Raw genomic sequence first — 10,356 nt, 5'->3', positions numbered from 1 at the left:
CTGAGTGTGCGCAGGGCCCTCGCATCATCATCCTCGTCATCACCCCCCCCCCCTCATCCGCCCACGTAAGCCCTTCTAGCGGGTACCAGATTGACTTGTCTTCGCAATGACTTTTTGTCAACCGCGAGGATAGCGTGGCCCGCCTCCATCCGACTCAGCTTCAGAATGGGATCAAATTTGGTACCGTCTGTGGAAATACAGCTACCTATTCTAGAACATGATGATGGAAGACTCGAGCAGAATCAATGTAACCATGACTGCGGGAGAATACGAGCTCTTCAAAGAAGCTAAGAAGCGGGCGGCTTATGAAAAGCAACAAACTACTACCTCCCGACCACGAAAGTTACCTGAGGTTTCCAAGAAACCGGCTCACGCTTCGAACCGATGGTCCAAGAGAAAACAACCTCTGGAATTTCCTCCTGCCTTTTATAGGGAGTCAAGCCAGGGGTATTATCAACCAGAGCCTGGATACTATAGCCATAAGGAGCAATCCCAAGTTTCTATGGCTTCGAAAAAGGGGAAGGCTACTGTCCTCCGCGAAGAGAGTCAAATGGAGCCAGAAGAAAAGGTGACCTTCTCTTCCAAAATATTGGAGGAAAGGCTACCCAAAGGGTATCGACCCCCTAATATCGGGGAGTATGATGGCAGCAAAGATCCTGAAGAACACCTCCGTAAATTCAGGAATGCAGCTCTGCTACATCAATATTGCGACGCTGTTAAGTGTCGGGTATTCCTGAATACCTTATCGGGCTCTGCCCAAAAATGGTTCGATGGACTGTCACACCGGTCCATCAACTGTTTCTCATATTTCAAGATTGTGTTCCTGCGCCATTTCACGAGCAGTAGAAAGTATCAAAAAACTGACCACTGTTTGTTCGCTCTCAAACAAGGATCCTCCGAGCCGTTGAGAAGTTATATCAAGCGTTTTAATCAAGTGGCTCAGGATGTTCCTTCGGCTATGTCTGAAATACTTATGAGCGCCTTCTCCCATGGACTAACCAAGGGAGAGTTCTTTAGAGACCTCATCAGAAATCCCATAAGGAATTTCAATGAGATGCTGAAGAAGACAGCCAGCTATATTAACGTGGAGGAAGCACAGGCGGCGAGAAGGAAGGCAAATAAACCGCCTCTATCTACTAACAGACCGGAAAGAAGAGCACCTCAACCGCCTGCTCAACCTCTCTCGCATGGTCAGGAAGCCCGACCTACCTTCCCACCCGGTCAAGACTTTCAACTCGGCCCACGTATAGCTACAATCCAGGTCTCCCAACCTGTGCCTTGGGGACCACATTGTTGTACTTACCACCGGTCACACACGCATGCCACCAGTGATTGTATGCAATTCGCTCGAGACTCCCATCGTGCTGCTGAGCTAGGCCTGCCACCTCCAGAGCTGGCTCCTCAGGTCCAAAGAATGATGGAGGAGAGATGCAACTCGACGGGACAAGCAGGGAGACCCCGAGTAGATCAGGGAGGACCTAACATGCCACAGCAAGGGCACACTGGGAAGCCAGGAGAAGCTCGTGAGGCCGAGAACATGGGCAACACGGCCATCCGAGACATTGTCATGATCTCTAAAGGACCCACCGATGAAGATTCAGGTAGGGCGTGCAAATCCCATGATCACCGGTTGGAGATCCATGCTGTGGGATGCAGCCAGGAGCAAGCTGCTGGCCCTATCATCAGTTTTGGGTCACAGGACCTGGAGGGATTAGAGCTACCCCATGACGATGCCCTCATTATCAAGGCTGTTATTGTCAATAGTCACGTGGCTAGAGTCTTCGTTGGCACCGGTAGCTCTGTCAACATACTATTCATGTTTGCTTTTGAAGAGATGTAGATCGACGCCAGTGAGCTCCAGCCAGTGGCCACTTCTCTATATGGTTTTACCGGTAACGAGGTGAAACCCACGGGCCAGATCAAATTAGCCATATTTTTGGGGAGTGAGCCACTAGTAAGGACCAGGAGGAGCACCTTTATTGTGGTGGACTAGCCCTCCTCTTATAATGTCATTCTGGGCAAACCGCCTTACACGAGTTCCGAGCTGCAGTTTCCACTTTCCATCAAAAGATTATATTCCCCGTGGGAGAGCAGGTCGGGGAAGTTAGGGGGGAGCAAAGGGTTTCTCAGTGATGCTATATTGACATGGTCAAAGTGGAGGCTCGTAAGGCTTAGAGGACGTAGGACGGGACCGTTCACGCTATTCAGGAGGAGCCTATGCCTATAGCAGAGGAGCCCATCCCCTGGGAGGAAGTCCAGCTATATCTTGAGTGCCCTGAGAGCCTCACCCGTATAGCTGGAGACCAACCATCCAAGCTTAAAGAAGAACTGATTCAATGCTTGGTCCGTAACAGAGATGTCTTCACTTGGTCCACTGAAGAGTTACCAGGGGTTAAGCCCGAAGTAGCCGAGCACAAGTTACACCTCTTACCTGAGGCTTGGCCTGTCAAGAAGAAGGAGAGGAACTTCTCATCCGACCAGAATAAAATTATCAGAGCTAAGGTAGACTAGCTCAGGAAAGCAGGACACGTCCAAGAAGTACAGTTCCCGTCCTGGCTTTCCAATGTGGTCTTAGTAGCAAAACCCAATAATAAGTGGAGGGTTTGCATAGACTTTTGGGATCTCAATCGGGTCAGCCCTAAAGATTGTTATCCTTTACCCAGAATTGATCAGCTGGTAGACTCTACCGCCGGCTGTGAAAGAATTTGCATGCTGGATGCTTATCAGGGGTACCATCAGATTCCCTTAGCCCTAGAGGATCAGGAGAAGGTCAGTTTCATTACAGCTGATGGTACTTTTTGTTACACTGTCATGCCTTTTGGCTCAGGAATGCTGGAGCTACTTATCAAAGGATGATGGACAAAATCTTCCAGGAACAAGCTGGGCGCCATGTGGACGACATACTTATCAAATCCCCCTCTGCCGCAAATCTGATAGCCGATGTGGAGGAGACCTGCAGCACCCTTCGACAGTATGGGTTAAAATTAAATCCCCTGAAATGTTTGTTCAGGGCCAAAGAAGGGAAATTCTTAGGATACTTGGTGACAGAGCGGGGAATCGAAGCCAACCCTGAGAAAGTCCAAGCACTCCAGGATATGAAAGCTCCTCAAAACCTAAAGGAGGCACAAAAGTTAGTGGGCAGGATAACAGGCCTGTCTCGGTTTATCTCCAGATCAGCAGACAAAGTGGCACCCTTCTTCAAAGTACTCAGGAAAGCCTCGAAATTCCAATGGGTGAAGATTGTACGCGAGCCTTTGAGGAATTAAAGAAGTATCTGGAGACCCTGCCTTCCTTGTTCAAGCCTATTACCGGAGAGACACTTTGGGTCTACTTGTCAGCCACCCCTGAGGTCGTGGGGGCGGTGTTAGTGAAAGAGCAGGACAATGTACAGCGACCAGTGTACTTTTTTAGTCATCTATTGAAAGGGGTTGAGTCTAGATACACAGCCCTGGAGAAGTTAGTTTATGGACTAGTGCTCATGGCTCGGCGTTTAAGACCCTATTTCCTAGCTCATCCTATCACGGTCTTGATGAATAGCACAATGGGAAAATCCCTTACCAACATCGAGGATGCAGGCCGACTTATCAAGTGGGCGACAGAACTGGGGGAGTATAATATAGCTTATCAACCTCGTACAACTATTAAAGCGCAGACCTTAGTTGATTTCCTGACCGAGATTCATCAGACTGACTCACAAGAAACTTGGAAGGTATATGTGGATAGGTCGGCCACACATCAGGGAAGTGGTGTCGAAATTATTCTGATATCACCTCAAGAAGACATCTTGAAGCTAGTCATATGATTAAATTTCAGGGACACTAATAACGAGGCAGAGTATGAAGCTTTATTGGCAGGTTTGTAGGTAGCCCGGCATGTAGGGGTTGTCCAAGTGATTGTTTACTAAGATTCCCAATTGGTAACACAACAAGTGGCGGGCAATTTTGGAGTCAATGGTGATAAGCTACAAGTATATCGAGAAGCTTATGAGAAAATAAAAGAAGAGTTCAAGGATGTCACGGTGAGCAAGATTCCCAGAGCAGAGAATGGCCGAGCTGACGAGTTAGCCAAAATGACCAGTTCCCTGACAACATGGGTGTTAGATAGGTCAATAGCACAGACCTTCCTAATAGCTCAGATAGATCTTCAGAACAACTTGGATAAGCCGATTGACTGAAGGGCCCCAATGGTTAGTTATCTGCAGCAAGGTATACTACCGACCAATCTGGAGGAAGCACGATTGGTCAGGAAAAAGGCCCATGCCTACACCATGATTGGAGATCAGCTATATAAGCGGGTGTTTTCCAGACCTTTACTTAAATGCTTAAGCATGGAAGAGGCGGAGCATGCTTTGATAGAGATGCATCAGGGGTGTTGTGGCAGTCATGCAGGAGGTTGGACATTAGCCCGCAAGGTGTTGTTGACCGGTTATTTCTGGCCCACATTACAAAAGGATGCTCAGCAGATGGTAAACACTTGTCTGTCTTGCCAGAAGCATCAAAATCTGACACATATGCCCACCTCAATGCTATGGACGTCCATTTTTTCTTGCCCCTTTGATCAGTGGGGTATGGATATTGTAGGACCATTCCCTATGGCACTAGGTCAAAAGCGATTTCTACTTGTGGCCGTAGATTACTTTTCTAAATGGGTGGAATCTGAAGCCCTGGCCAGAATTACAGAAGGAGAAGTTATTATGTTTTTATGGAGAATTATTCTATGCAGGTTTGGCATACCCCATAAGCTAGTATCGGATAATGGAAGGTAATTTCAAGGTCGGAAGATCCAGGCCTGGTGTAAGGGGTTCGGAATTACTCAGGCCTTCACCTCCGTAGTGTATCCACAAAGTAATGGGCAGACAGAGGTTATTAACCGGGAGATTGTGCGTGGATTAAAGGTTAAGTTGGATCATGTCAGAGGAGATTGGGTGGAAGAAATGCAAAGCATTCTCTAGACCTACTGTACAACATCTCGGGAAAGCACAAACCTCACTCCTTTTCATCTAGTCTATGGCAATGAAATGGTGGTACCTATAGAGGTTGGGGTGCCTTCCATTAGGAGGATGTTATACGATGAGGAGAATGCTGAGTGGCGACTCATAGAGCTGGATCTCATCAGTGAAACTTGGTAGCGAACGGTAGCCAGGCTAGCGGCATATCGACAAAAGATAAGGCAAAATTATGATAAAAAAAGGGTGGTTCCTCGCTTCTTCGGGGAAGGGGACCTGGTCTAGAAGCGAATAAAGTCTGTTGGGGGTGTGGCCAAACTATCACCCCAATGGGATGAACCCTACAAAGTTATTAAAAAGTTGGCGTCAAGTGTGTATTACCTACAGGACAGCAGGGGTAGGAATTTAGACCGGCCTTGGAGTGCTAATTATCTTCGACCTTACCGCACATAGATAACTTTCTTTTCTCTGGCTAGTAAGAATATTAGCCTGGTCAGGATTGTTACGTCCTTTGTAAATTGTCAAACACAGTTTGGACTCACACACAGAAAGCAAGAAGTAAAATATAACATTTGGTTTATACAGTACATTATACAAACGCAGATTACTTAAAGGCAAAAAAGACTTCATCAGGTATTTCATCCAAAATACGTCAATGATCTAAGAAGTCTTCAGGGGGAGCAGACCTAAAATATCCTTGTTCATACAGTTGTCGCATGGCCCCTGCTGCACCATAAGCAATGGAGGTCACAAGGTGGTCCCTAACCTGGATCCCAAACTCCATGGAATGGAGGTAGGCTTCCCGACTCAATAGGCAGCGTTTAATTTCTCCCGCCCTGTATATTTCCAGAGCTGAGGTAACTCCAGAAAGGTCAGAATGGGCTTGTGACAGTTTAACCTTCAAGGCGAGCAGTTCTACGGCTTGGGATTTCAAAGTCCTGGTCTGCTCTTGTAGGAGGGTTTCTTTGGATCTTAGCTCTTGGGTCAGCTGATCTACGTTCTGCTTATGGAAACTCTCAGCCTGGCGTTTCTCCTCACAGAGACCTTGGAGCTCTTGGTTGGCTTCCCGCAAAGCATGTTGGTGCCGAGCATTGGCCCTCTTCAAAGCCCCTATTTCAGCCCTTTGGGCGTGGTCGGCTGCTGCAAGATCATTTAATTACAATTTCAGCTCGACTACCTTATCCGACAACACTTTATTACGATGGTAATAAAGATGAAGAGAGTGATTCATCATCAGAGATTCAGCATGAGCCTGAGCCAAAAAAGTAAAATGTTTGAGAAGAGTGGAAGGAGTGTTGTTGCATGAATAGGTGAAGCTCACCTGGACATACAACTCCGAGAACCTATCCATACGATCAGGTGCAGATAGGCCCTCCATCTGCTGAAAGATTTCATCCCAACATGTAGCTAGTTGACCTCTTAGAATCAGGCAGCTAGTGGGAGCATCTTGTTGTCGCCTAAGCACTGACTCAGAAGGTTTGGTGGAATAATACTCATGATAAGAGGGCTCCTGTGTCGGTGAAGTTGCTGCCGCAGATTCAGGAGGATTGAGAGGAGGCGAGTGAGATGGCCCTGGACGTGATTCATCAGGCAGGGAAGTCGCTGATGGACCCTCCATATCACCTGGCGTTCTTGAAGGAGCATTGACAGACAACGAGGAAGAAGCAGGTCGGGAGGAAGTTGAAGCTTGCTCTCGTAAACGTCCAGGGGGGATCCGCGGTAGTCATATGACTGTGGGTAGTCACAGGGGAATCCTGGACGGGCAAGGATGGAGTTGGAATGGAAGACCTATTAACTGGTTCGGCGGATAGACTGTCAGCACTTAGATCTGGTTTCGTACGCCTTCGACGAAATCTGTGAGTTAAGGGCTGTTCATCCGAGTCCGAATCTTCAGAAGAAGGTCGAGGTCGCCGAGCCGAAGGAGATGCAGCAGGTTTGCTGGTGGGATCAACAACTAGATGTGCCTGCCAGGCCGCCTGGGACGCCGCTCAGAAAGAATGACTGGCAGGGAGAATGTCCCCTGACCCAGAAGGAGGTTGGGGGGTCGGTCGGACAGAGGGTTCTAGAACTGTTCGAGGGGGAGAGTGGGAAGTTGATTGAGGGACCAATTGAGGAGTGGCAGTGGTAGTTATTCCTAGCCGGGCAGGGACAACATGTGGAAGAAGTCTCCTATCCAGTATGATTCTGCTTCTCCGCATTATTTCCTGTTCACTAAGGGGGAGAGGCTAGACGTCTGATGCGCGGAGAAGGGTGTTGGTTGCATGAGAAAACAAGAATTGTAGTCACCACACCAAACAACAGGGAGTAATTCAAGGTCATGCAAAACTCACCCAAAGAGCGAGGCAGCTCAATAGAAGAGATGCGACTCAGCCTAAAGAAGGATAAAACATCCTCAGATAGCATTCTCGTCAAATCCAGTCGCCAACACCTCAGCTGAGCCATAGCATCTGTGAAGAGGGGGGCATTACTGAAATCCCCCACATAAGGCATTACGGGAAAGGTTCGCTGCCATCGAGTAGGCCACTCCACAGCAGAAGGAAACTTAAGGAAAAGATATTTATCCTTCCAAGCATGTTCAGATGAAGGAATGGGGCAAAATAAGGTAGTCCGGGTGCAAGCCTGGAAGTGAAACAAGCCCTCACTGTGCTGACAAAGCGAAACAAGCCCTCACTTTGCTGACGAGGGGTGAAGAAATAGTGGAACAGGCGAGCAGACCAAGATATGTCGCAAACTTCACATAGGACCACAAAGCCGCACAGAATCCTTAAAGAATTTGGAGTTAGCTGACCTAGAGAAATTTTGAAATAACGACTTACATCGGAAAACAGAGGATGAATGGGCAAACGAAGCCCCGCCACAAATTGCTCCTTGTAGAATGTGACATAGCCTGCTGGAGGGGAAGAGGCCTGGTGTAGTGTGTTGGGAATGATGATATGCATGCCCTCGGAGATTTCATAGGTGAAGTGAAGATTGCCCAAATCCATGCCAACAAAGGTAGAGACCCCAGGGGGGTAAATGATGTTAGGAAAGGCCATAGGAAAGACTAAGAGGAAGTCGGGAACAGAAAGATGAGGCAGAGGGCACAAGGAGGCGAGGGGTAAGAGAGAGTAGAGAGCGATAACAGAGGAAGCAGTTGAAAAAGTTCCTTGGGGTAGCAGAGGCGACCTATTTATAGTCGATATTCTTGAGGGTATAATGGTCAAAGCATCATCCAACGTCTCACAATAAAAGCAGTTTAGGATATTCAAGTGAAAGGAGCCGAACGATCAGCACAGGAAATGAAGCGAGAGGAGAGAGGTCGAAGAGAGTACATGGCGCGACGTACGAGAGTCATCATGAGTTACCTCGGGAAAGAGCGATATTGTGTCATGAGTGTTACGAAGTGTTGGAAGTCTTCGCAAGCTTTTTCCCTCTATGTATTTTGCCCTGGCCTGCTAAGTTTAAGGGGTGAACCCAGTTCGGGAGTCAGCTAAGGACACTAAGTGAGCAAAGGTCTAGGGTAGGGGCACTAGTCAGAACGTCCTCGAAATCAAAACAGATCCCAGGTCGGGAAACAAACAGATCCCAGGTCGAGGAACAAACAGATCTGGGGTCAGGAAACACACAACCAAGAATTCTCAAGATCGAGATGCTCGCCGAGGAATTTCCTAAGTTTACACAAGTTCAGACAATAATAGACCAATGGATTTCCTAAGTTTTAACACCTTCAAACACGAGCAGGTCTGGAATATTTACACATTAAAATTTTTACATCATGGCAGAGGGTCTGGAGGAGGTACATCACTTGGGGGAAGAACAGGAAGAGCCAGAAATCATCGTCTACAATGAAGGACAGGAAGGCTTCATCAGGAAGATCTTGCATTAGGTGATCCCTGTCCAGGAAGTCATCTGAGAGGGCAGAGCAAAGAAGTCCTTACTTAAACAACTAGCGCACAGCACCCACGCCCCCGTAGCAGAGCAGCCGATCGGTGAAATCACCTATCTTCTTTTGGAAGAGCGGAGACTTGACATAAGAAATTTGATAGGCTCTGAGGCGATCATTTTCGCCTGATCTGTACTCCTCCAGTTCTACCTTCATTTTATCTGCAGCGGCCAGAGCCAGTGTATTCTCCTTCTTAAAGGTAGAAGCCTCTGCCTGAACTTGGAGAAGATCTACCTGGAGAGATTTAATGGTAGCCTGATCCAGAGCATGTTACGTCTTGAGAGTTATTTCCCGATTAGCACTAGCAGCCAAGTCAGCTTGGGTAACCTCCAGGTCTTTCTGTATAACTTTATTAGACTCCTAGAGTGCCTTCAAGTCCGCAGAAAGAGTGGCCATCTTTGACTCTTTCTCCTCCAGCTCAGTCAACAGCTGGTGATGATGCTGCCCTTCCGAGTTGAGCTTGGAGTCACTGGTCTTCAGGGCCACCTGCAATTCTATTATCTTTTCATAAGACTCCTGAGCTAGATCCCGGGCAGACTCCCCGACCGCATGCAGATAAGAATCAAGAGAGTCAAGCGGATCGTGGGGAGTAAGTGGCAACTCCAGCTCTTGCAGAAGAGCCTTCAGGGACTCATTTTCTCGTAGCAGGTCAACAACAAATTGGGTCAAGCTCAGGCTACTGGAGCAGGCCTGTGCAGTAAAAAGGAGGGTCAAAAATAATGTCAAAGTTGGGGCAGGAAAAGGAAAACTCACCAATATAATGTGTTGGGAAACCAGATCCAGGCTTTCCCACTGGGAGCCTCCCCAGAACTGTTCGTTGGCTGATCACCAAAAGGTGGCAAGGGCACCGTGCAGCTGAATTTTGCCGCAAACAAGAATACCACCACCCCCTGTTGAAGCCTCTACTAGGTCTGGTTCGGCTACAGAGGGCAGGCGCCAAGAAGTTGTGAAATCTCGTTCATTCCTTTGAGATCGAGTCCTAGGGAGAGCAGCCGATAGGGAGGGGGCGGCAGGAAGAGTAGAAGGGGTAGCAGAGCTCCCGGGATGGTCTCTAGTAGAAGGACTAGCCTGCTCAGGAGCTGAGACCCAGACCAGAGTAGGGGTTGGGACTTCCGCTACCCGCGGAGACTCCTGAGCAGGGATTTTAGCTGTTGCCACCCGGACTTTGGGGACCTTGGAGGAACCTTGCCCGAGTGAAGGAAGTGAAGGAGAAGATTGGACGGCCGGAATGACTCTTTTACATTTTGGCTGGAGGCGCAGGCGTTTATCTGGAGGAGGAGAAAGAGGCTGATCCTCTGCGATGGGCTCCAGAACTGCAAAGCTAGCTTCTGGGAGGACAGCTTCTAGAAGAAGTTGGTTGGAGGACTCTGCCAGCTCTAATGCGGTTTCCTAGGAGTAAGTAGTCGAGGGAACAATAAGGCCTCTCGCGATTTCTTCACCCACAGCCTTCAAAACATTGCTGGGCATCCTGTTGGATTCACGAGAAAAG

The 10,356-nt window shown here is 48.3% G+C and overlaps 1 protein-coding gene across 1 annotated transcript; it reads left to right on the top strand.

Annotated features, from left to right (window-relative positions):
- The first annotated feature begins 253 nt into the window (after nucleotides 1–253).
- Nucleotides 254–1,840, top strand: LOC121994772. The gene has a single exon (XM_042548698.1). The coding sequence runs from the start codon at nucleotides 254–256 to the stop codon at nucleotides 1,838–1,840; it is 1,587 nt and encodes a 528-aa protein (XP_042404632.1).
- Nucleotides 1,841–10,356: the final 8,516 nt, after the last annotated feature.

This window comes from Zingiber officinale, chromosome 6A (genome assembly GCF_018446385.1).
Source record: "Zingiber officinale cultivar Zhangliang chromosome 6A, Zo_v1.1, whole genome shotgun sequence".
Classification (NCBI taxonomy): Eukaryota; Viridiplantae; Streptophyta; class Magnoliopsida; order Zingiberales; family Zingiberaceae; genus Zingiber; species Zingiber officinale.
This window is presented reverse-complemented; position numbering and strand designations above follow the sequence as displayed.